Source organism: Nelumbo lutea, chromosome 8 (genome assembly GCF_056320005.1).
Source record: "Nelumbo lutea isolate HS-2025 chromosome 8, American lotus-T2T, whole genome shotgun sequence".
Taxonomy (NCBI): Eukaryota; Viridiplantae; Streptophyta; class Magnoliopsida; order Proteales; family Nelumbonaceae; genus Nelumbo; species Nelumbo lutea.
Window position 1 is genome coordinate 17,538,856 of NC_142691.1, and position 25,426 is coordinate 17,564,281.

Genomic DNA, 25,426 nt, shown 5'->3' on the forward strand with positions numbered 1-25,426 from the left:
AGCCTTTTCTGATGTTGTTTGGGCTAGTTGTCGTGTTGATCGTCGCTCCCAAGAGGGTTTCTGTGTTTACTTAGGTCGTAATCTGATTCTGTGGAGCTCTCGTAAACAATCCACGGTTTCTCGCTCCAACACAGAATCATAATACCGTAGTCTTGCCTCTATTGCCATTGAAATTCTTTGGCTCTAGGTGTTACTCACGGAGCTTGGATTAAGGCTCCTTCGCCCACTTGTCATCTGGTGCGACAATTTGAGTGCCAAGTTTCTATCCTCCAATCCTATCCACCATTCTCGCACCAAGCACATAGAATTGGATGTTCACTTTATACAGGAAAAAGTTGCGGCCGGTCCTTTACTGATCAATCACATTCCCAGCCATGATCAGATTGCAGACATTCTTACTAAATCGCTGCCTTCAACGTGGTTTCATGACCTTACAGCCAAGCTTACCGTCTCCAAGAGACCGCTAAGCTTGTGGGGGGATGTTAGAGTATCTCAATAGTTATGATAGACTTGTAACTGGAATGGGTATCTCTGGTAGCTATCATAGATAACTGATCATGATCATCTAGGATAACTATTCTATATAACTTATCACCTTATCTCATTATCATGTAATTTCCTAGATAAATTATAACTCTATAATTGTTATCTTCTATACATAGTTATCCTCTTCTAACTTCTCTATTTAAATGATTCAAGAAGACCAATCATGACTGATTGAATCATTCCATTCTCATTCTTTTTAGTATTGCTCTTATAATTGTTCATTCCAAGTACGAAAGTTGGTTCATGAGCATGCTCGGATCTGCTACCACAAGATGCTATAGCCGCATAGAAGAACCGATACAACTTCACTAGATCCGGAAATCACATTCGCCGGCAAAAAGTGGACAACTTGTAGCTTATGTAGGCCCGTGACCCGAACAGCTCCTAAAGGACCAGTTCGGTCTAGCCGGGTCCGGCCAGTCGCCCTCTTTCCATTCCAAAGCTAAGGAATCAAATTCGCCGGCCATCATCCTCGTCTCATCACTCCTTACGACCACCACACAAAGCTATAGCGGAAAGGCAAAGAAAAAAAAAAAGAGATGCTGAGAAGAAAACCGAGCAATATAGAAGTCAAGGTCGAAGACAAGGAAGAACTAGAAGAAGCCCGCAAGCGTGCCACCGCCGGCCCCGCTCCGCCCACCGGCGCGGCTTCTATCCTCCACCATTTAAACCGCAACAAAGACCCCTCCACCAAATCCCAACGCATCGGCCTCTCTTCCTGACAACATCTCAAACCCAAATCTTCAAACAAATTGGAAAATTTACAAAGAAGACATGGAAGTAGAGGTCAAGCTCCGCCTCCCAGACTCCACTGCTCACCAGAAGCTCTCCGACGTCTTATCTCCGTTCCACCTCCAAACCCACTTCCAAGAAAACATTTTCTTCGACGGCACATCTGCCGAACTCTCATCCAAGCGTGCCGTCCTCCGCCTCCGCTTCTACAACAGCGACAGCCGTTGCGTCGTTTCTCTTAAAGCTAAAGCCGTTATTGTCGACGGCATCAGCCGCGTCGAAGAGGATGAAGAAGAGATTGACCCCTCGCTCGGTCGCGCTTGTGTTGCCGAGCCTTGGCGGATTGCTTCTGTAGACTCGTCGAGGATCTTGAAGAGGGTTAAAGAAGAATTTAGAATCGGCGATAAGGGCTTTATTTGTATGGGTGGGTTCAGGAATGTTCGGGCGGTTTATGGTTGGAAAGGGTTGAAGCTGGAGTTAGACGAGACGCAGTATGATTTTGGGACGTGTTATGAGATTGAGTGTGAGAGCGCTGATCCGGAGGGAGTCAGGAAGCTGCTTGAAACACTCTTGACGGAGAATGGGATTAATTATTCTTACTCTGAGGTTTCGAAATTTGCCATCTTTCTATCTGGAAAACTGCCATAGTGAGTGAAAGACGATCCCTTAAATGATCCTCTAGTGGTTTCTTTTTTGATTCTTGCTTGGTGTTAAATAAACGTGTAAGAACGTTGTTCGTGAATTTTATTTGTTAAGTGAAGTTTGTGATGTTCTTCGATGAATGTTCTTTTCTTGATTCCATATGTCTGTTCAAAGATTAGAGCCTTGTTGTTGTTAAACTAAATGGTACATTTCAGCTAGAGCCTTAGAGGTTCCAATATTTCCACTAACTGCTGGAGTCGCAGTAATAGCACATATTTTCCAGTTAGGAGTGAAGTCCATCAAACTTACAAGAGGAAAACATCTTAGATACCAAATAACTATATGAACTTCATTCTCAAGAATCAAGGTAACTGACTCAGTACCCACTCAAGAAATATGTTAATGACATATTGAGATCTCAGTGGCAGCTAATATAATGCATACTAGCACCCATGTCTTACTAGAATTTGTTTGTTTGAGGTATCAGATTCTTATCTTATTGGTAATGGGTGATAGCTGACTGGCCCAACCCTACAGTCAGTACTATTTTAAGGACTATTTTCCATTGAAACTTTTTACCCTGTAGCAGTTATTTAGAACAGGATGTACACTTGTAGTCCTATGTTTTCCAACTGTATTCACAAAGCACCTTCTTTTGATTTGGGTAGTTTCTGATAAAATATGTAAACCAAGCTACATATGGCCAATTTTTGGGTGTCCAGCACATCTAAAGAGATGAAAAGACGTTAGATTGCATATGTAATATAATAACATAATAGGATTAAGAAAAAAGTTACAGGAAGCTTGGTATACTAAGTGTCTCCCTTCTTATGACACCCTGTCTAAAAGTAGAAGTTCTAAAGTCTTTTTCTTCCTCTTTTGGTCAACTCCGGCTTATAGAGGTCTCATACCTGGTGCCAATTGGATGCAAAGTTTATTCTTTTACTTGCAGATAATGCAAGGAGTTCCAGTTATGTTAGGGCTTGGTGCTTGCAATTTTTTGTTAGTGGATTTTGCAAAAAAGGTTGCACGGGAAAATCTTTTCACTATCTCAATTTCTGCCAGTCATTCATAGAAGAACAGGGGTTGAGATTTTTTGCATTCTATACTTCCATGCCTAAGTCTCTGTTCAAATGCTTTGAGATTACGTTTCTCTTTTATTTAACTGCATTTTTTACCCCTTCAAATGGCAGCTGACATGAATTTACCTCATATTTGAAGCTCAAGCATGGTTCTTTTGGGCACTTCTGAAATATGAATTCTTGAAAAACATGGTTCTTTTTTTGTTGGGACAAGTATCCACCTGCTGGATGATTGCAGGTACCCATTGATTTGGAACTGATAAGGTCAATCAGTGATGGAGATTAAATGGTGAACTGTTTCTGTCAACAATTGATCTGCTTCTCATCTAGGACTAGGAGACAATAACTCAACATATACATGTTTGTTCTGATGCAATTGTGTTCTCTATACAATTCCTTAGTTACCTGTGAAGACCATCATTTTTCATACTCCACAGTACTTTGTTCACTTCACTTCAACTATCTTCAGGATCAAGGAAACCATTATTTGTTGTTGAGTTGGACAGTGCATTCTGATAAGCAAACTTGTAAATTTTGATGAATAATATCTTTCTCCTGATAACTTGAGTATTGATAATCAGTCAGCATGCTCATGATTCACAAATGCTGCTCATTTTATTCAAAACATATTACATGAGGTGAATTGTCATAATTATAGTCTTTCTAGAACATTTAGGAAGAAGGTGAGAGTGGTTATTTCTAGCCCAGCCCAGCCAACAAATTTCCAGACTTGGTTCTAGGTTTTCTGTCTAGACTTGGCCTGAAATATGCATATGTATTATATATATATATATATATATATATATATATATATATATATATGTATATATGTACGTGTTTATTTGTATATTACATATTACTAGTGTAAGGGCACGCGTTATGCACCAAAATCATGGCAAGTATACACTTTATATAGTATAGATATATAAATATTATGATGCGTATAATATATATAGTTGTAGGCCCATCCCAGTCTAGCCCATGATTACCCCTTGTCCCTTGAAGGGGGATGCATTTGCATTTGAATGTCCTCACTATCTGGGGTGGACAGGAATCAGGATACAGACCTAACCTTTGGCTTTAATTTATTTATTTTATTTTGCATAAAATGACTATTCTGAGATTCAAACTTGTGTTCTCATGCTTATCAGCCTGAAATTTTACCATTACACCAAGCAAGTGCTCCTTCTGGACATAGCCCATATATCTGTTAATCAAACTATCAACTTCTGCCATTTAGTGATTATCCTTGTTGCTCAGCTGATCTGCCAATAGCAATGAAGGGAAGTGAGCGACAAGTCATTACATGGGATTCTGGTGTTGGACTTTACATTTGTCATGTTTACAAACCCCTGAACCTTTTTAATGTTGTCTGTAAGGTGTCTCCTAAAATTCTTGAAGACAAACAGATCTACCTTGGAGGTCTTTAGTTGGGGTAGAATTAAGGCAATATATCCCAAGTCATAAATATCTGCACAATCCATTTTTGACATAAACCAGTTAGGAATGGTTATTCTAAAGATGCAGTTGCATCCTCTTTCCTGAACCATACCACATTGAATTGTGAAGGTGAGCAAATATTTCCTGTAAGAAGCAATAGGGAAAATGAATCCCCTCAGAATAAGAGCATAGAATGTCAGTCTTTATATTATTGGTTCTTGCATCCATGGAAAGCAGCTGTCTCTGGATGTTTGTTTACCCCTCAAAAGAAGAATTGAAATAAATGTCATGTGGATCGAAGATCCCTCATTCAAGTTTTCCAGTCTAAGTTTGTCTGAGCCAAGAATCAGGTTCATCTTATCCAGTTACCCTAATCGAAAAAAGTGCTCCCCCTTCAGCCATTCTGTACATGAACTCTTTAGGGCTTGTAGAAGTTATGCTATGACCTTAATCCATCATCCTGCGTGGCTGCAAGATTTTCATTTACAGGCTGCAGAGCAGAGTCTCTACCAACCCTAACCCTTTTGGATTTGGTTAGAATAGGGGCTGGTTTTGGGTTGGTCTCAGGTTGGCCTGACTTTTCTACCTCCTTTCTCCAAATGTACCTATTTTCTAGACTCCAAGGGTTCATGTACTTATCATGTTTTAGAAAAACGTACCTTTAATACATAAATATATAGATATATACATGTATGCTGTGTAGGGAAAGGAAATTGTATAAACATGCTATATGCATGAATACACATATAATTAAGTTGGGTTTATACATTTCAACCCAACCCAACCCAATGCTAGTTTTTGGGTTCCGGCACTTGGCAGTTGACTCTCACTATATAAATTCGAACTCAAATCTCCTGCCCACATGACACTATAGCCCTACATTGGGAGAATCTTCACATGAATAACATGTAAATACAGGAGATATTCTCAATGTACAGCTAGTGAGGTGTGGGTAGGCCGGTAGGGTTATTGTGGACAGGAGATCCGAACTCTGAAAATTCATCCAGGTTCACGGCACTCGAGCAGCATTCATGGTTAGTTGGTTACCTCGTTATTACTTGCGTCTGGCATGTTTACAACCAAATCTTACCTGGTCTAACACATGGTTCAAAATGCCCAACGAATCAGTGCGTACTGTACCCACCAAGCACCAACTACTGAGAGCCAGAGAGACGGAGCTATTTAATAGATTATCGGTTATCCATCTCCATCCTGATGTAAATATTTGTGACTTATTAAAAAACATTAAAAAAATATGATTTTTGCGTGTCCAGAGTATCGTTAATTTGAACGAACAATGCTCCAGCCCTTACTGGTATAACATACCATGCATGTATTGTACGGATGACTGCAGGCGCTGCCAGTCTCAGCTGTTACAAAATTCACAAGCCTTTAGCCTATAGCAAAAATGAGCAAATCCGGCTTCAAGATGAATAGCCAGTTGGTTAGGTTTCCGGTAAGACTGCTACTGCTTTGACACTTGACAGGGAATCGGAGGTCCACTCGTCTCTTGCAACTTAGACAGTAGCTGATGCAGTTATTAGTGGTAGGCGCCGTTAGAAGCGGCAAAAAGAGCGACGGCGTGGCAGTCTGCAACTGCCAATGAGTTGAGAGTCTAAGGATCTGTTTGTATGGATGGTTCAGGGAATAGGACCCTGGAATCGGAATGGTTCGAGGGAATGGCCATTCCGATTCTGGATGTTTTGTCGACCAGAATGGGAATGAGGAATCAGAATGCCATTCCCTCATATGGGGGAATGGCCATTCCCTACCCCCTCTCCCATAATGTGATTTTCATTCCGCTATTAGTTTTTATTTCTATCAACCCCATCTCCGGTGAGGAGGTTGATCTCTTCTTCTCACATTCCCTCCCTCTGTTCTGTCCTTGCAAATGCAATGGTCGTTGTAGCGGCAGATTGGACCGAAATCCCTCTCTTCTGATCTCTCTTCCCTATTTTCCTTTCTCATTCTCCCATTTCCCCTATTTTTTCTTGATTATTTTTATCATTCCTATACAAAGCACATCATTTACGGATACTTGTTCGTCATTTTACCCGATGAGATGACAATCTAGTAGTGGCACGAATCCAGTTTTCCTGCATATAATCAGAGATTTTTTGTCATTTCTTGGTTTACTCTCGTCTACCATCAGTTTCGTCAGTTTTCCAAGGACTCCCCTATTATTGTTCTGTCACATGTTAAGAAAAACCATTTATAACGAAAATCACTTGAGAGAATCCATATTTATTCCAAATTTCAAGTAGAGTCCACACCAGTGAGATCGTCGGCGTTTTACTTTGATTTTTTCTAAATTTGTTGTTTTTTTCTGAATTTTGAGTATTTTCAAGCTTTTTTCTGAATTTATTGCAAAATTATTGTAGTTTTTGAAATTTTCTACAAAATTTCTGCATTTTTAGTATTTTTATGCATTTTCTGCTTTTTTATTTTCATTAAGAGCAAAATTGAAAATCATGACTGATTCTGATTCCAGCCTCTTGATAAACCAAACAGCATCAATATTCTTATTCCTGTTTGAACCAAACAGGTAGGGAGAATAAACCATTCAGATTCCGATTCCAAAGGATTTCCACTTCGATTCCGATTCCAATTCCGATCCTAAATCAGAACTAGTCGTCAATTTTTCTTTCCAGGTGGATATAATGGAAATGTTAATCCGAAATCTTCTTCAAAAGCCTTCAGCTGTTTTCTTACCCATTTACCAAATACAACAAATTTCCACTTCATGGTTCAATGACCTCAGTTTCACTTGAGCAACAGTGTATCTATCTTCCCTGTACATGGTTTTCCTTTTCCCATGATATAAAGAGAGAGAAAAGAGAAACGCAATGGCTTTAGAAAACTACATGCACTTCCATTCCATAAATGGGAGGTAAAAATATGACAGTGAATCTGTAGCGTAACAAAGAGCAAAATTAGTTCATTCACAACAAGGATGGCAAGTTTCACTACTCTACCAACAGACGACCGAATCCTACCCCCTCCTACACCCCAAATTCCCTACAGAAGGAAACCAAAAGAGTCTAACATTACTCTCACTTCCTCTTTTTAGAAGGTGGCTGAGGAAGATCCTCGTCCTCCTCGTCCTCTTCATCATCTTCTTCATCTTCACCATCATCCTCTTCATCATCTTCATCATCCTCTTCTTCTTCATCATCTTCTTCTTCGCTTCCTCCATCACCATTTGCCGCGGCATCATCTTCAGGGTCACCCTCATCATCATCATTCCCCTCGTCACCAGAGGCATCCTCATCACCATCATCATCCTGGTCATCTGCATCATCATCACCATCATCATCATCATCATCATCCTCTGTTTCACTGCCATCCTCATTTTCAGGGTCCGGCTGTTTCACTCTATGAAGATCAACCAAAGGAAACCTACAATGCAACCATAACAACTTAATCATCTATTCACACGAACGATACAAAATAAAGTCAAACTCAAGAAGCATAACATTCTCCTACCTTTTGTCTGTACCAGGCATGTTTGGGAGCCAGCCCATTTCATTCGACAGTGATCCAGCCTGAACCAAAATTAGCTCATGAGTTAAAAAACTATGACATTAAATTAACAAGTAACAAAAAGGGAACTCTATTCATTTATTCAATCAAATGCATATTAAATAGTTTTTGATAACTAAAGTAGCTGAAGTGAATGATTTATTGCTTTGTTTTTTAGTGTATAAAATAGTGATATAATAAAAAACTTAGGGGTATAGTAATCTAACAGCCATTCAGCAACAATTTAGGAGCACACAAACTCTGTAATGGTTTATTCACTAAAAAATGAAGAAATAACTCATTCAGTTCAGCCACTTCAGCTATTGTTAAAGAGCTCCTAAATGAAACCCAAATCCATGCAATGGATACTTTCTTCCCCTCTTAATCAGCTAAATCATGCAAAAGAATTGACAGACAATAAACAATGTAGGACACCAATTGGTCCTCCTGCACTTCCTTTTCCATCACTATTTAACCTGGTCATGAATAAACTGAATAAATGGTATTGAAGGGACCGAAATAAGCAAACAGAATGCACAATAAGTTTTAAATATGCAGACAGAATGATGAGGAAAGGGAACTAAAAGCTGCCACATCCAAGCAAACAACATGTGCTCTAATTCAATTTCTTAAAACCAACAACTCATTTCTCTGTTTCAACTTCTTGAAACCATACATCAATGTTAATGGCTTTCTCTCACAAGTAACAGGAGATAACTTCATCAGATGAATATTACTAAAAAGGGACAAGACTATATTCAGGTTGGGGCAGAAACAGACAGCCAGTGCAGAAGGACAAAATCTACTTTCCAGATTTCAAATGAAGCTGCCACATAGAATCTTAAAAAGAAAAAACAGATATTTTTCCATATAGATTTTGAGGCCTCCTTTTTGGGTGCTATTCTGCTTTCTGCTGATTTCCACTTTTTTATGGATTCTGGTGATTTTTCACCTTCATCCTGCTTTTCAATTCCTCTCTCCATCAACCCAAAATACTGAAGGAAAATGGATTATAAAACTAGGACATATCCTCAAAGTACAAACAAAGTATCATAGAGCACTACGTTTAAATCTGAGAAAAAGGGAGAACAAAACAATTTTTAACCGTATAAAGTCCACGATATTAGCACAAAGGGGTCCCCTCAAGCAGTAATAATTAGCAATAAAAGGAATCTCTAACCATTGGCAGCACATAAACAAAAATAGACATTCTTGTTGAATTCTTCCAGCTGTGACTATTAAGTTCATACAAAATGAAGTCAAACCCATGAACAGGATTCCTCGCAAAACCATTTCTCTATGCAAAACAAAGCCGAGCACGAAGAATAATCTCTAGCTTCAAATATTTGGTGGGAGGTATAAAATGAAAGCCCTAATAGAAAAATAAAGAACCTTCCCATAACAGCCTGTTCAGAGAACCAGCCGAAACAAAAAATATATAAATAAACAAAAACTAAATTCCCAAAGACCATGCTCGGCTAAAACACTGATAGCTCGAACAAAGAGAAGCAAAATAATAACTTCAGTACTGAAAAAAAAAAAGGTAAATTTCAACACTGCAGCGCATAGAAGAAAAGAAAGAAGAAGAGAGTCGGAGAGGATGCTATAAGTTTGTAGAGTAAAATCCAATTTTGTTTAAGCATAGGAAACCTAGACCCAGAAGAAAAACCCTAGTAACAATGGTAAAACCCTAGCTTCCTGAAAGCAATACAAAGATGTGACCTTTTCTCTTCGGATCCCTGGGAGCTAAAACAAACCCTAAATGTTCAAACCCACATCAATAAATCTTCACGAGAAAACAAAAAGGAAAAGATATAAACAGAAAATATGTACCAAAAGGAGATATGAACACCGACTGAAACGCGTACCGTCAACAAAAGCCAAACCAGAGACTTCCCAGCAACCAAAGCCGTCTCCACCACCAAAGCTTCCATCACAGAGAAGACCATCCTCTGCACAGCCACAACCTCAGAGCAAAAACTCTCCATCTCCATTGCACCAGAAAATTATTCTTACAAGTACAAGGAAATACACAGAGAGAAGATAAATAAGAAAGTGAAACAAAACGCAGAACCAAAAAGAGAAGTAATTGAGAGGAGGGGTGAGAGAGAACGCTAAGAGAAGAAGGCAGAGAGAAGTCTGGGAGATTCCATGGGAGCAAGAGAGGAAGAGAGTAGGCGATATTACACGATGCGTAAAAACAAACACACTGGGGGGGAACGGGTGAACTCGGTTAGGGTTCTGTTGGTATTATATATTATAATAATTAAATTTTTATAATTAAACTTTTAGGGTTTTGGAGATTCTTAGGGCTTCACTCTTCAAAGAAAAAATTAGGGTTTCTTATTTATTGTTTGTATCGGGATTCTAGTTTTGCTCATTTACAAGGTCGTGCAGAATGCAGGACGGCTATTATTGTGAAAATGAAATCATAGTCTCATAGAAGCAGTTAAAATGGCTACCCAAAAGAAATCTAGTAACAAACCAGAGTTTTACCACTGTTTTCAAACCGTTCTAGGCGGTTGAACCGGTGACGGACAGGTGACTAATTCTGGTTTTCACCGGTGACCGGCCGGGGTTTACAGAAAATAGGAATTAATAGGAGGGGTTTTAAATTGCTTGGTTTAATTAAGATTTGATGGAGGCACCAACTATAACTTCACTTTGAACAAGTCGTTGAGTATGAATGGGCTGAAAAACACGGTTAAATTATATACAAATGAATATGTTAAATTAAATATTGTTATTTACTAAAATATCTTTAATACTTTCATGAATTCACTAAAACCTATAATTTGGGTTTTACTAAAATACCCTCCACAAATCACAACCAATTTATTTAATCAACCTTCTGTTAAGAATGTGTACCTGTCTAAAAATTGTAATGTGATCATATATAAACAGAATGGGAAATATTTTGAGGGCATGAGCCCATTCTTTTTTATTCTGAAAATACCCCTAAAACTTCATATCAAAGTATCTTCTTCAAATAGACAACAAATTTTAAACTTCATATCAAAGTTTTTAGAAAGAACAATGGCATGTCTTCTTCAAATAGATAACAAATTTTATCGAATAAAATTATCGCCCGTGCTTTACTAAGGACAAGGATGACGTTTTTTATTAAATTTGTTAGAAGGGATGTTAAGATCAAAATTTTCATTTTTCACTTCCATGTAATGGATGGTAAATTAAATAAACTGATTGCAAGTCATAAAGAATGTTTTAGTAAAATGCAAATTATAAAATGGGTTTTAATAATTTCATAAAACTATAAGGGGTATTTTAGTAAATAATGCTAACATTAACATATACTATGGTGGTGGTTTGAACTGTCCATAAAGGACAATCTGAATTCTGAATAATTCAGCGGTTTAAATGTTCAGGTCAAAGACTCTTTAACCAGTATCAGTTTATGGGGTTTTTCCATATGATTGGATTTTGGGTTAAAATTGAGCCGTATTGGACTCCAACTGATGGGTCAAATGTGTGTAGTCAAGTTGCACTCATGCTACCAGGCCCCGCCCATTTAAATTGTGGGCTGGATTGGTCTGGGCTCGGGTTAGGCCCACGCAAATTGAACCCCAAATTGTAATGATTGTATTTACATATAGCCAAAGAGATATCAAGAAAAAATTGTAACATAATAAACCCAAAAATTAAACATCCTCTCCCTTCTAATCAAGATCACGAAAGACAAATTATACCCCATATAAGTTTCATATCTTCTACACTTGATAAAGGATATTTTTGCAATTTCAATGCTTTTAATTAATAAAAAAAGCCTCATTTATAAAAAAGGGAGAAATTTTACCGAAATCCACCCAACAAATTTTTATTTTACTGTACATTTACAATAATTTAAAACCTCAAACACCCCCACTTATCACACAATAACTCCTTTGTATTGCCATTAATTCCCCTGTATTATTGTTCTCAATTATAGTGGAATAAAAATTTGTGAGGTATGGCTAAATGAATATTCCCCTAAAAAATAGGGACTAATACTTGTCTTGGCCTAATATTTGTAAAACTATCCTCTCTCCTCTTGCTTGTACCACTTAACTAACACTTGTTAGATCATTTAAAACAAAACTGATGGTTAAAACCCCACTATCAAATTAGTCATTAAAAAGTCCACTGGGATTTCTCAAAAAACCACCGATTTTAGTCAGCAAACTGTTTATATTTTTTTAATTATTTTTTTATTTTTTTGTTAGAATGAGATGGCTGTTCGACTCAAAAACTGGACCCCTAATCTGTTTGGTCACCGGATTGGTTTTAAAAGTCATGGTTTTAAATAAGTTATTTTACCAAAAGAAATAAAAGTTTGAAGTCCTCTCCGAGTTTTTTTTTTTTTTTTTTTTTTTTTTTTTTTTTTTTTTTTTTTTTGTGTATGTGTGTTTTTGGTCAAAGAGGGACAAATAGTAAAACTTTGAAGTGCGATACAAGCAAACATTAGTCAAAACCTGAATTTCATAATCTTTTATTACTAATAGAAGAATTATGTAGATGAACACTGAAAGAATTACCCAGAAGAGTATGTGGATGAACAATGAAAGTTAACTACGGGTCCATTTGGCTTGCGGGAATAGGGTCTGAAAGAATCGGAATGGATTGTTTCCATTCCAACGGTTTGATTGAATAGAATTGGAATTCCTGGTGGAATAATATTCTTTCATTTAAGGGAATGGTTATTTCTACTCCCTCTCGTGAGATGAAATTTCATTCTAGATTATTTTAATTCTTGCCTAAATCAAATAAATTATTCTAATTCCATTCTGTGAATCAAACAAACCCTAAAAAACAATTTTTATATAACCCTCCGCTAGCTTGAAAGTGGCTGTCAAAGATTGCTTCATTTCGCATTCATTAAGAAACCAAAGACTTAATGGCATGTATATGGTTCTTATCTGTCAAATAAGTGAGATAGTCAATTACTTGGTACTCGATCGTAACATTCTAACATAATAGTTAAGAAAAGATCTACCATTAAGTTAATTAATATTCACATTTCAATTAATAATGAAATAAAATCAAACATTTATTTAGCAAATTCGTAGTATTTCTATTCATCATCAAGATTTATCAGTCCATAATACATAATCAAAGACCCAAAAAGAACTCAAGGGAACAGTTCTAGGTATATTCATGAGAGTAATTAACACCAAGTAACTTCAATTCAAGCTTTGGGTACAAAGAACGATCCTTTGTCTATTGTCTTTCCAAATTGTTTTAGATCTTCTTGACAGGACCGGACTTTCTTTAATGGCGGAAATAGATGATTTATTGGTTTGAAGGAAAAAGTAACCTTACTTTCCATACCTTTTCCTCCAAACCAAGTAAAAAAGAAATATTTAAGATACGTTTTTTTTTTGGATTTTGAGAGGGGGGAAAAGTTGGTCAATGGGATTTTGATTCTCATTGACTAAGAACCCCATGTTCTTTTTTCAGATTTATGTAGGGATCAAGGAAAGTTTATTTACCCAGGTGTCACTTACCTGTGTAAATGATACACATCTTCTAGGTGGGTAAATAACTTTCCCATTTAGGGGTAAAGTTGTCAACATTTGAATGGAACAAAAATGTTCATTTTAATAATGGATTTTTATGGCTAAAATGCTCATTGCTTTATTTACATGAGAAATAAAAGAATATAGATAAATGCACTTATCCATATAAGTATTTCCTAGAAAAAACTTACCTAGGTAGCTTATATTTACTTGGATAAATAATTTACGGTAAAACGAAGAAGTAATTAGTCATTCCATTTAGTTAGTGAATTCAGCTGTTATCAATTTGTTTTGAATGTTTATCCAAAAACTTGAATCCAATATGATGATTATGATAAACACGATGAACTTTCATAGACTCTTCAAAGCTCTTAATAAATTGTTTATGAGCCGATTTTTTTTGTTAAAATTATATAAAACTATTGAAAAGAAGCTGCTGAATTGACTCAATACATGGCAAAGATTCTTTGACATCTCAATAAGACGCCTGACATGTGACCTGTCAAAAGTTCATGACAGGGTAGATGCCCACAAGTCCATCGTACACCAGCCAATATTGGAGCCCACCATAAATATAACCATTACAAAAATAACCTGTTTCCATCCAACTTACACCCTGATCCAGCTCTATTATCATGGATGATGGACCTTTCCATAGTTGACAAAATGGTATATCCCATCTACCACATCAAGTCAATTTTTTCTCATTGTTCTTAGGGCTTTCCCTTCTCTAAGAGTGCAAAAGATTACAGTTCAGATCTACTAATCACAATATAATATTTGTGACGTTTATCTAACCACACATTTGGAATATCTCTTGTATTTTGTATCACCGATATTTCAGATATATGGTTGGGTGAATGTGTCCAGTAATGTTTTGTAGATCTAGGCTCTATGCGTTGCGGTTCAGTTCTGTATGCATTTGAGCATTTATGTATTGAAAATGGTCACGAATTTTAGTATATATTTGCATTTGAGGGCAAATTTTGAATAAAGAAATGAATGAAAATTATTGCACTCAAAGTTAGTCAATGTGAAAAGGTAGATTGCAATCTTAGAATTTGTCTACATTCATCACAACTAAAAATCATTTGGCAAAAAGTACAGAGTTTATTTTTTCAAAACTAAACCAACTTTGTGTTTTCATAAACCATACATATTTGTATTTGCACAGAACATTTTTTGTAATTACATTGTTCTCAAATGGTGCATATAGGAATAAGCTAAAAGGTATAATGATGAATATGGGTATGCCAGAGTTCATTACCTCAGACAAAAAAATCTTAAGAGAAAATAAGGTTTATTCATTTTTCGCATTTTGGACACCTGATATGGTCTTGGGGCCTTGAGATGGACGAGGGTTATTTATGCTTGAGCTTAGCTCAAACCCGTTATAAGTCTTAACACCACAGATCTGCGGTCTTTGTCTACAACAAACCCATTTCCTGTTCAGTATAGTTGTTGCTGTTAATAGTGGGTGACCTCTCAGCTTGTTAAAGGATTAACTAAATAATGCAATTTTGATTTGAATGGTTAGGACTTATAAGTGGCAAGCTAAGGTTTGCACTTTACTATAGGTTTTCTCCTCTGGGAAATTAGATGACTATTTCACATAATACAATGCAAGACCTAGCTAGTCTTTTCATTTAGCTGTAGCTGATTTTCAAAAGTTGGTGATAAAAAGCCTAGGTTTAAAGGGTACAGAGCCACAAAAAACCCCATGGAAAACTGACATATGGCAGGTTGTGGAGGCCCATGATCACTAGTGGTCATCTAGGAACATGCCCAAAAGGCCAAAAGATCCTTTCTCCCCTATATCCAAAGTGATCTTTGCTCTATTTCCCATATGTAACTTCTGTTTTTTTTTTATCCATCCATTTTTGGAGTGTATTAGGGGTATTCAAATTTTAAATCCATCTTTGTTTTCATCGTTGTAGGGAGAAGATCGATCCTCCTATTGAAGTCTTAACTGGTGTTTGGGATTGATTCTGATTTCTTAGAAAACAGCCCAAACCTTCTACTCGTTGAACCTACTTGCCACCTTTGCTACAAGGATGTTGAAACCATTTCTGTCTTGATCTTTAATTCTTTGGGTGTACTCATATTCGACCCATCTGGTTCTGCATATGCATGGGCTTTTCACTTGACCAGTCCACTCACTTTGGGATTGTCAGAATGGATAGAAGAGTGGGTTCTGATCGATAAAACAATAAACATAAATCTTGAGCGGGTTTTGCTCCCACTTCGATCTCTAATAGCTGAGCTTATCACCATGTGGCAAATTTGGAAGATAAGAAATAGTATGTTGCTTGAAGTGCTTGAAGTGAAGCCCTTTTCTCCGATGAGAGTGGTGGCTGTCATAAACGGTTACAATTTCAACATCCATCGCTCAGGTGAAGTAAGAGCCTTTGCTCAGTGAATTGCTGACCTGAGCGATCAAATTGTTCCAACTGTTGATTTAGATAATGGTTTTTGACCTTTTTTTTTAATTTTTTATCAGAATCGGCCATCTATTCAGTTTTAAAAACCTTGTTCTCAAGATCCAGGTTTCCTTCACAAACTATGCTGACAAAAGAAACACCAGGATCACGAGTATGATGATGAGCATGGTGATCAACATGATGCTCTGCATAACAAAATACCAAACATATTAAACATTTTGTATATACTTATCTTCTAAAGTCCCCAAATTTGTGTTTTTCAACTAGATTAGTCAGACTCCCCAACATGCATTGCTTTCAAGTCAGAACAAAAATTAACAAGTAGAAAGTACCAATTATGTAGAGGAAACAAACAAATAGGCAAAAATGAAGCAGCAATTCCATGAAAAGTAGTACTTGGTTGTTTGTTGAAGTTACTCAAAATGGTCAAATGGTAAGTAGGGGTTGCCACGAGCTGAGTTTTTCATGAGTTATTCGAGCTCGGTTCAGCTCGATTTAAATCGAGCTTCGAGCTGAGTTCAAGCCTAGTGAAGTCCGGCTCATGAGGCTCGCAAGCCTAGTATAAAAAATAAATATTTTATTACATACATACATACATACATACATACATACATATAAATATATATAATAAATAATTTTTATTATACAATAATATTTTATATAATTTTTTTATTTTTTGTGTATAATGGTAAATAATTTTTATAAATATTTTTTTGTATGTAAAATAAAAATAATGTTTATATGTATATTTTTATTTTTTATATGTATAATAATAAATAATTTTTATAATTCTTAATTTTTTATGTAAAATAAAAAATATTTTTATATTTATACTTTTTTACTTTTTAGAAAAAATTCAGACTTGTAGTCGAACTCGAACTTGTGAGCTTTGAACCGAACCAACCTCGAGCTCAAATCTCTAACTCAAATTGAACTCGAGCCCAACACAATTTTAGTGAGCTGAGCTCAAAAAACCAAGTATTTGACTCGGTTAAGCTCAAATCCACCCCTAATGGTAAGAGACTAATCATACATATCAGGATCCAATTTCATCCTAAATATCACATATAACCTTATTGATAGACACCCACAAAAATAATCAAGAAAACAAAAGTTTCTTTTTAGTGATGGAGTATTTTTCAGGGGCAATTACTTAGTCCAATGGAAAAACATCACGCTGACAAGCTTGATAGAATAGGTTTAACTCTGACAACATGCACTTGTGCAAAAAATAATAAAAGTTTAGATTTATCCAATCTAACCCTCCCAAGATCATGGATAGCTGGGACCATCATTGTGTAACAACCCTTTTATGGGGTATGCTCCCTGAAATTTATGACTATGAGAGATTTACCATGTTCATGCTCATGTTCACCATGATGATGGTGGTGGTAATCGTGGTCATGGGCATGGTTGTAATCATGGTCTTCCTTTAAATCATCGACGTTGACAATACTCTCAATCCTGGGAAAGGTCCAACAAATGCTAGTTAATAACATCATAAGAAAATAGCTAAATCAAAATAGAGTTTCCATAAGATGCTTGAAGCTTGAAGGTAAACCAACATTATGTGGATACAGAGATTCAGTTGATCATGTATCAGTTTTAGGAGTAGCCTACAAAACTGGATGATAGGTCAACTCTTATTCTCAGCTTTAAGCACTAATAAATGGTTAAGTGTGGTGGTTTAAAATGGCATCTTCAGATAGCATAAACAGAAAAATGATATATGTGTAAGGGGATGAAAGCAAACATTCAACCAGTTACACCTGAAAAATCTTCTAGACCAAAGTAACCAGGATAGGAAAAATGCCCAGTGAACTTATACCTACTGCAATATCATTGCAACTATTAAAGAGAAATATTTAATTTTCTTTTCTTTATTGTGGGATGGTTTTTTTGAGAGTATAGGGAGTGTTCCTTGTATTTTGGGCTTGGAAAAAGGCGGGCTATGTCCTTCCCATTTTTTTTTATAGTGTTTTGATTTTAATAAAATTTTGAGGTGACTGCTCCTCCACCTGGAATAAAGTTTGGGAATATTAAAAAGATAAAGGGAAAGATTTATAACCTCTCCAAGTCAAAGCCTCCAATCCCAAGAACATAATATAAATCAACTTTGCCAAATTCAGTTTGCTTTAGATGAGTCGTGTTATCTATGCTTTCTATTCAACCATAGAGGAATGTAAAATATCAAAATGAAAGACAATGTGTTATGTTAGAATAAAATCAGAAATTAAGTTCAGATAACTTGCATCTTTGTTGAGGCGCGGAATGGAGCTGGATGGCATCTGCACTCTTTGTAGATCAGCCTCTGAATCTGTCCATCTCTTAATTCATTGCCCCTACACTTGCCACTTTGCCAGTTATGGTGCCTTTTCTCCAAGCTTTTCCGGCTGTGTTGGGTCCCACCATTAATTGCAGAATGCAAACCTTATTTCTGGGTGGAGGGCCGCCTGCTTATCTGACAAAGTGACAATGGTAGATTGATTTGGAACATCTTATTATTTGCAATTTCTTGGCTAATATTGAACGAGTGAAATCAAAGAATTTTTTAGTCCAAGGCTGAACCAATAGATGCTATCATAGGAAAGGTAGAAAGGGTCATGTTGAGCTGGGCTGGCAGCTCAAGATTTTTTTTGTTGCCATTAGTTTAATTTGAATTTTAATTTTTTTGTAGTAATAGTGAATAAGGAATATACTAAATATGCATTTTCCTTTACTAGTCCTCTATCATTATAGTTAAAATATTTTGAATATAATTCTAACATTTATATGTTTTGATTTATAGATTCAATCAATATGTCAAGTGGATTTGCATTGGAAGATGTGCTGCATTATTAAAGAATTTGATTTTTTTTTAAGTTCTTGTACTATTTATTTGTCAATTAGATATTGTATTTGAGCAATGTCTTTTGGATATTTTAATATATAATCTTTGAATCAATAGATTTTATTTTAAATTGATTTTTATTAAACAGTTTTTCTGTATTAAATAGATATGAAAATGTTAGATCAATAAAAAATTCAAGTACCACAAAAATGCTGCAATTAAGCGGGTATATGCATTTTTTTTTAAAAAAAGGTATATGCCGGCGGTCATATCCGCCGGATTAGCTATCAACATGACCAAAAAATGTTAGAATTAACCTAGTATAAAAAAAAAAAAAAAAAATCTAAGCCGACGGCATTGGTCCTATGTACTCTATTCTAGAAGATACATTTTAACTAGCCGACGGCATTGGTGCAGTGACAAACATAAACTCCAAGTGTCAAAAACAAGTAAGTACACTTTACGGTCTAGTAGTTGAAATTTGTAAATGCAAGACTGAGAGGTTTCTTGGCATTCTTTTAGCATCTACCAAATAGCTTAAATGAATAGGAAATGACAACAGAATATTTGTAATTCTGCAATACCTACCTGTTACAATGTGATTAAGTTTTCCTTTATTCTCATAAACCAATTATGAAATTACATGAATAAGATCACCTTTGACAGTGCAGTAGAGACAACCATTATTGAGCATGACAATGTCCTTAACTCCAGTAGTTTCCGTAGCAACTAAAGAACCATCAATATTCACTTCCCCGAATTGCAAATCAAATTAAAGAAATTTAAATTATATTTAAATCTATGAAGAATTATTTTTTAAACCCTTAAAATGATTATATAGCTAGATAAGGCATGGATGATGATGATGATGCTTGATTATAAGATATCATATACACTAATCATTGGTTTAAACTATCAAATAACAATGCTATACAAAATTAGTAAATAAAAAGTACTGAAACCAACATGATTATTGACCAAAAAGATAAGTAACTATTCAATTCAATCAAAAACTACATTCATATGGTTGAACAAAGTTGTCTGTTCAATCCAAAAAAAAAAAAAGAAATAAATTTAAAACATAAATCTTTGCAATTCCCTATAAATGTATTCACTCTATGACATTGCACAAACACAATAAATTCAGCTATTAGTTAACGAAAATGCACATTTATGCTTTCCTATCAAAATAGAATTCCAATAACCAAATATTTATTTTCGCTTAATCAATTTAATTTTCATGCTTGTAATTTGTAAAATTTCGATATTAAGTTAAAAAATTTTTTTTTGATGCATTGAGCACCCACGAAAAGTAAAAAATGATAGTGTTTTTAGTTGCTTGCTACTTACGATGGTATTAGACGAAGGAGAAAAGAGAAAGAAATAAATAAGATGTAGAGAGGATGATAAATAAGATTACCTTTCCCGAACCCAAAAGCCCAGTACTGATTGTTGAAGGGATTGGATCGTTAGGAGGAATCTTAGTCAAAACATCAGAGTTATCGCTCTTTGTTGTTGTTGCTGCAAAAGTACGAACGCGCCTTCTCATCTTACTGAAGCCCAATCTCATTTTTAAATCGAGTGGAGATGTTCGGAAGCTTTGAGACCTAGTTCTCCATACATGCCGTCTGGCTAATCCCATAAAGGTAGTCACGAAGTCCAGGGACATTATAGTCATGGCTATTTGTTCCACCTGCAGGGGAGACACCAGACTGGAGAAATGGAGAAACCAATATTGAGAAAACCGGATCAGGAATATAACCGAAGAAGGGAAAGGTTGACGGGTTAAAGGTTCAATTGGGTGGAATCGTGATGATATGGTGTATATATATATATATATATATATATATATGAGTCATATAAATACTACATATAATATATTTTATAGCTTATAGCATATTTAAATATAGTTGTTAGATGGGAAGTTTCTTATTTTTTAAAGTAAATGATTAGGGTTCAAACCTTTTAATTTACATTTTTCTTTAAAATGCATGTATAATAAAATAATAAAGTAAAGAGGTGGACTAAGGTAATTAAAAAATTTATAGAAACTAGAGCTCATGAGTTAAGTCTTATTAAACACATTTTAAATTTTCAATTATTAAGGATTCGGGCGGTTTTACAAAATCGAGACCAATACACCAATTTTCTAATAAAATTGCTTGATAAGTTGGTTTTCATCGGTTTTTTTATCAAGTGCAGCTATTGGGGGATGACCGTACCGGTTAAGGTCCAAGGTCACGGATCAACCGGTCTGACCAATCGGTCCAATTTTCTAAACACTGGGAGAAACACTAGACTAGAGAGGGGTATGGGGTTTAGATATTTTTCCAAATGAGGGTCTTATCCGTAATTTCAGGACCTTGTATTTAAATTCCCTTCCAAATGTTTCTTGACAGGGATCAAAGTTGCACGAGGTATGCTAGGTTTGATGTCAACAGCTAAAATAAACTAATCTGAATTAGTCGAGGTTGGGTTGGGTTTGGGTAGGTTAGTTGTATTAACTTTTAGATTATACAGATGCATACATATTTCTTATCACATATGCTCCCATGACACATCCAAATTGTTCATTGGGAACATCTCCCAATGACAAGTAAGGAAGATTCCCAATGCAGTCTCAGATGTGAAAAACCTCTAGGCATGTTGTGTGAGGCGCATATGTGAATTCCATATTTCTCAACCCCAATCCTAACCTTCAACTCAACCCAATCTTTTTGGGGTTAGGTTATGGGTAAGCCGAGTGAACCCCTTTGCCTTTGTACATGGTGTCCAACTCAGAGCGGGCTTGGACCATATCAGACTTGGTTCTGAAGTCAACTGGTTGGTTTGGTCTAAAAGATTGGCTATAATGTGCCTACAATATATGAACTAAAGGGAGGGAGATTGGACTGTTTCATTTTGGTAGATGATCAACCACAAGAAAGAAAGTGATGCATTGTCAAAGAGTAAAAAATATGGCTATAATTTTATGAATGTAAATTGAAAAAAATCCACTAATAATTCCAAGATTATGTTTGGTTTTACATAAAATAAGAAAGAAACAAGAATTCATTTAAATGGTGTGGTTTCAAATCATCCTATTGAAAACTACATTAACCCAAGTTTGTTTGCACTATGGCTTTTTTGGGAAGTCAAATAACGCCCAACCTAGGGTTGTGTCACGGGTCGGGTTGGGTCGGTTTATTGAGGTTTTTCCAACCAACCCAACCTGATCGGGTTACCTGAACTTGAAACCGAAACTGACCTAGTGTTAAGCAAAACCAACCTAGTTAGTTTGAGTTAGGTTGGGTCGGTTTCGACCCTAAGTTCAATCATGCTTGACAGAAACTCAACTGCAATATATATGTGGGGACTGTGGCACCACAGTATGTGAGGTAGTGAACGTAGGAAAAACCTTGTTTTTGGTAAACAGGATGTACCTCTAGTCCACAGTTTAGACTTTGGAGAGGAGAAGAAGAGCAAAACCATATATAATAACAATGCCTATTATAGAGGTATATATGTTATATATCTTTTCAGTAATTAAGTTTTATCTCCAAAACCACCAACCTATCCCTTTGATTATATTATATTCATTTTGAAGTTTAATTGTCTTAATTGGGATTTGGGTGAATTCTATAGGGAGACTTCAGGACGGTTAATTACAATCATTAATCTAGCCAATATAATAGATTTGAAGAGGGACAATTAGTTATGGGGGCTTAATTAATTTAAACTTCATAAAGGGACAATTAGTCGGTTTGGTTCGGATTGATTTTGATTTTCACACAAAAAAACTGAAACCAACCCAAACCATCGATTTATGATGTTTTACAACCCGAAACCAACCAGTGCTGAAAATAACCCGACTGACTCGGATTGGATTGGTCTGGATTGGTCGGTTTGGTTGGGTTGGGCCTTCTTATGAACAACCCTAGCCCAACCATTCTCAACCATTTAACTAGTGGGCCTAGCAAAATTATTTGTTAGATCAACCATTTTCAACCATTTTCAACCATTTAATAAATGAATTTCAGAAAAAAACACATAAACTTCCTTCAATACAACCTAATTAATTAAAATTTTATCCTAAACAATACAATAGGATACATTACCAAATAGGGATAGTTCATTCATAAAATAAACCTATAGCATTAACTGAACTTTCCATATTAATTATTACTAGCAATGCAGAATGAAATGCATGATCAAACCAATGGCCTCATTATAATTTGAAATCCGGTTTTAACCGAAATAATCGAAAACTGAATAAAAAATTTTGGTTCTTCAATATTTTGGTTTCAGTTCAGTTTTTCATTTAAAATTTCAGTTTATTTTGTTCGATTTTTAACCGAATAAATCCTTTGCTCACCCCTAGTTGGGATGATGAGGCTTGTTTAGACTAAAGTAGCTTGTAAGTAGGAGCACCAAAAAATGACCAAGGGGGTCAAAGCTTAGACAAGGCAATCCCTTTCAACTTATGGATTAGAAGGTAGCTCCATATATCTAGAGTATTTGATGAGTTGTTTTGGAGGATCAAACAAATTTGAACAACATCCAATTTCCAAGCACCTCAATCAATTAAAAAATAGATCAATTTTGCCACCCTGCCATGTCAATGATTGTGGAGTGGATCATTTAAAACAATAGCAAGCCATGGGTCGCCATAAATGCTGTGTTTGGTTTGAAGGAAAAGGTAAGAAAACCTTTACAGACCTTGTATAGGTTTTCCTACATTTCCCTACCTTTCCCTCCAACCTAACTCCTTTTTAGGAGATTTGTTCTTATAGATGTTTAGGACCCATTATATTTTATTGAAAAATGACACTACATCAACGCCACATATCTGAAATCTGTTTTCTAAAGAAACACTCGTTATTTGATTAGGTGTTTTCTTGAAGCACATTTTCTCTAATACCACACATTGGAAATTGAAAAATGTACAGTTTAAGAAAGCTGCTTTTTTGACATTTTTTTTTCGTTTTCTACTATTCCTAACAGCAATATGCTAATGTGGCAGCAATAGTTCCAAGAAAAACCTTTTTCTGAAAAAAGAACATAACAATACAATGCAGTTTTCTTAGAAAACAATGCCGGAGAAACAACACTGATTCCAAACACCGCTGTATCCTACAAGCACTTCCATGCATTTGAGTTATAACTTTTCTTTTTTACATCTTATTACGTGGTAGTGGTGGGGAGATATTTCAAAGCCAAAGAGGTTTGTCTATAGTCTTCCCCGTTCAGTCAATAATCTCTAACAAAGCTTCATCATATAAAAGCCAAGAGGTATTTAACCTTTTTCCTTGAATGATATAAGCTGTTATATGTTTCAAAATTTTAATTTGAAGAACAACCCACCTCTAAATGACTTGTATTAATTTGTCTATTAGACAAGGAACAGAATTTTCAAACCGAATTTCTTCAATGAAATAGAGTAATTAAAAGAAGCAAGAATGAGTTGAGAGAAAATTAATGAACTTTTCAAAAGTTATTTTCCAAACAAGTCCATGAAGGAAATTAATTATTTGACCTTACCAATTGGGCGAATTAAGTATTGAACTTTGGACCTCAGCATGAGGAATCATTTATGAGGCCCATAAGCAACAAAATTAATTTATTACATCCATTGTTACGAGTAAATGGAGCAAAGTCAAAGTTGATTACACATAACACCTCCACATACGTACCAGTTCATATTTCATAGGAACGGACCTCTTTGAAAAACTGGTAGTTGAGACTTGGGTGGAAGTCTTCATCCACAGATCCACTTGGGCCCCCATTATTGGTCCTATTCTCATAATCTATGAGTAGGAACACTTGCTCCTTGCCACAAGCAACCTCTGGGCTCTGGCCCTCAACGCCAACTGCCATGCCAACGATACTTGGGTTAAATAAGTAAAATTTGATCTTAATACACCAAAATTAATCAGTTTTAATCCGACTGTCAAGATTGAAGATTCATCAAAGGCCCCACACATGCTGCGTTATGGCTGAAAACTAGGTTCCAATCTGACGGTAGGTAAGAAAAAACACTAATTAGTCATTAATCGGGATTTGGTTGGATGATCGAATATGGAAGTGGCTTGGCTTTTGGTATCTGGGTTTACTGTGTTCGGATTTGGCATAACTCAGTCAACACCGTCGGCGACTTCCATCCCCCATTCCACCTATCTGGTATCGTAATTTTGTTTCCTGCAACAAAACCCTAAAACCTGAAATTCCAGCAAAAGGGCGAGTCAAATTAATAATCTGATAAAGACCGAAAAATGCATTTTCGGATTGTGAAAATTTTCGTCGCTTCTGTGGAGATTGGATTACCATCGTGATTCTTGAAGAAATGGCGTCCGAGATCGAGGTTGTTGACGAAGGAGATAGCCGAGATCGCCAGACGGGTCGCACTGGCGGTGGCTCGGCGGAGACGAACGGCGTGGATGAAGGTGATGATAGTCTTCGGAACGATGTGTACACGGCAGCGGCGTATGGTCATATGGAGAAGTTGCATAGGTTGGTGGAGTGTGATGGATGCTCGGTTTCTGAACCGGATGGGCTTGGGTATTATGCGTTGCAGTGGGCGGCTTTGAACAATCGGACCGCGGCGGCGCAATATATTCTCGAGGTCTGGGTGCATTCTGTTTTTTTTTCCCCTCTTTTTTTTTGGAATTTCCTAGGGGGCTTCGGAGTTGAGTCGTATAA

At 36.1% G+C, this 25,426-nt stretch overlaps 4 protein-coding genes across 5 annotated transcripts in view; 2 read left to right on the top strand and 2 right to left on the bottom strand.

Annotated features, from left to right (window-relative positions):
• The first annotated feature begins 1,007 nt into the window (after positions 1–1,007).
• On the top strand, positions 1,008–3,606 carry LOC148843078 (triphosphate tunnel metalloenzyme 3-like). 2 transcript variants are annotated; one of them, XM_088959730.1, is made up of 2 exons: positions 1,008–1,925; positions 3,142–3,606. In XM_088959730.1, the coding sequence occupies exons 1-2, from the start codon at positions 1,321–1,323 to the stop codon at positions 3,176–3,178; spliced, it is 642 nt and encodes a 213-aa protein (XP_088815856.1). In that variant the 5' UTR covers positions 1,008–1,320; the 3' UTR covers positions 3,179–3,606. The 2 variants fall into 2 exon arrangements, with proteins under 2 accessions (XP_088815856.1, XP_088815857.1); XM_088959731.1 differs by having other exon boundaries at positions 1,012–1,925; positions 3,114–3,606.
• A 3,687-nt stretch (positions 3,607–7,293) lies between these two features.
• LOC148843079 (uncharacterized) lies at positions 7,294–10,101 on the bottom strand. The gene is made up of 3 exons (XM_088957950.1): positions 9,833–10,101; positions 7,929–7,987; positions 7,294–7,841 (listed from the first exon to the last, which is right to left on the bottom strand). The coding sequence occupies exons 1-3, from the start codon at positions 9,956–9,958 to the stop codon at positions 7,496–7,498; spliced, it is 531 nt and encodes a 176-aa protein (XP_088814076.1). The 5' UTR covers positions 9,959–10,101; the 3' UTR covers positions 7,294–7,495.
• A 5,765-nt stretch (positions 10,102–15,866) lies between these two features.
• Positions 15,867–24,604, bottom strand: LOC148843080 (uncharacterized). The gene is made up of 7 exons (XM_088959363.1): positions 24,446–24,604; positions 20,370–20,460; positions 19,406–19,498; positions 17,987–18,080; positions 17,273–17,382; positions 16,006–16,103; positions 15,867–15,905 (listed from the first exon to the last, which is right to left on the bottom strand). Exons 1-7 carry the CDS (start codon positions 24,602–24,604, stop codon positions 15,867–15,869), a joined length of 684 nt encoding a protein of 227 aa, XP_088815489.1.
• The window catches only part of LOC148843081 (protein S-acyltransferase 24-like), a 68,937-nt gene continuing 68,070 nt past the window's right edge, over positions 24,560–25,426 (top strand). Inside the window, exon 1 of the mRNA XM_088957952.1 lies at positions 24,560–25,349. Coding sequence (XP_088814078.1) covers positions 25,071–25,349 — 279 coding nt within the window. The 5' untranslated portion in view covers positions 24,560–25,070. The remainder of the gene's footprint in view (positions 25,350–25,426) is intronic.

Coding starts and splice junctions, on each gene's coding strand:
- LOC148843078 (XM_088959730.1), top strand. CDS start 1,321: ATGGAAGTAGAGGTCAAGCTCCGCCTCCCAGACTCCACTGCTCACCAG. Junction 1,926..3,141: donor CTATCTGGAAAACTGCCATA/GTGAGTGAAAGA, acceptor TCATATTTGAAG/CTCAAGCATGGTTCTTTTGG.
- LOC148843079 (XM_088957950.1), bottom strand. CDS start 9,958: ATGGAGATGGAGAGTTTTTGCTCTGAGGTTGTGGCTGTGCAGAGGATG. Junction 7,988..9,832: donor TGGTTTGGCTTTTGTTGACG/GTACGCGTTTCA, acceptor ATTTTGGTTCAG/GCTGGATCACTGTCGAATGA. Junction 7,842..7,928: donor ATGCCTGGTACAGACAAAAG/GTAGGAGAATGT, acceptor GTTGCATTGTAG/GTTTCCTTTGGTTGATCTTC.
- LOC148843080 (XM_088959363.1), bottom strand. CDS start 24,604: ATGGCAGTTGGCGTTGAGGGCCAGAGCCCAGAGGTTGCTTGTGGCAAG. Junction 17,383..17,986: donor GGAGGCTTTGACTTGGAGAG/GTTATAAATCTT, acceptor GACCTTTCCCAG/GATTGAGAGTATTGTCAACG. Junction 15,906..16,005: donor ACCTGGATCTTGAGAACAAG/GTTTTTAAAACT, acceptor TTGATCGCTCAG/GTCAGCAATTCACTGAGCAA.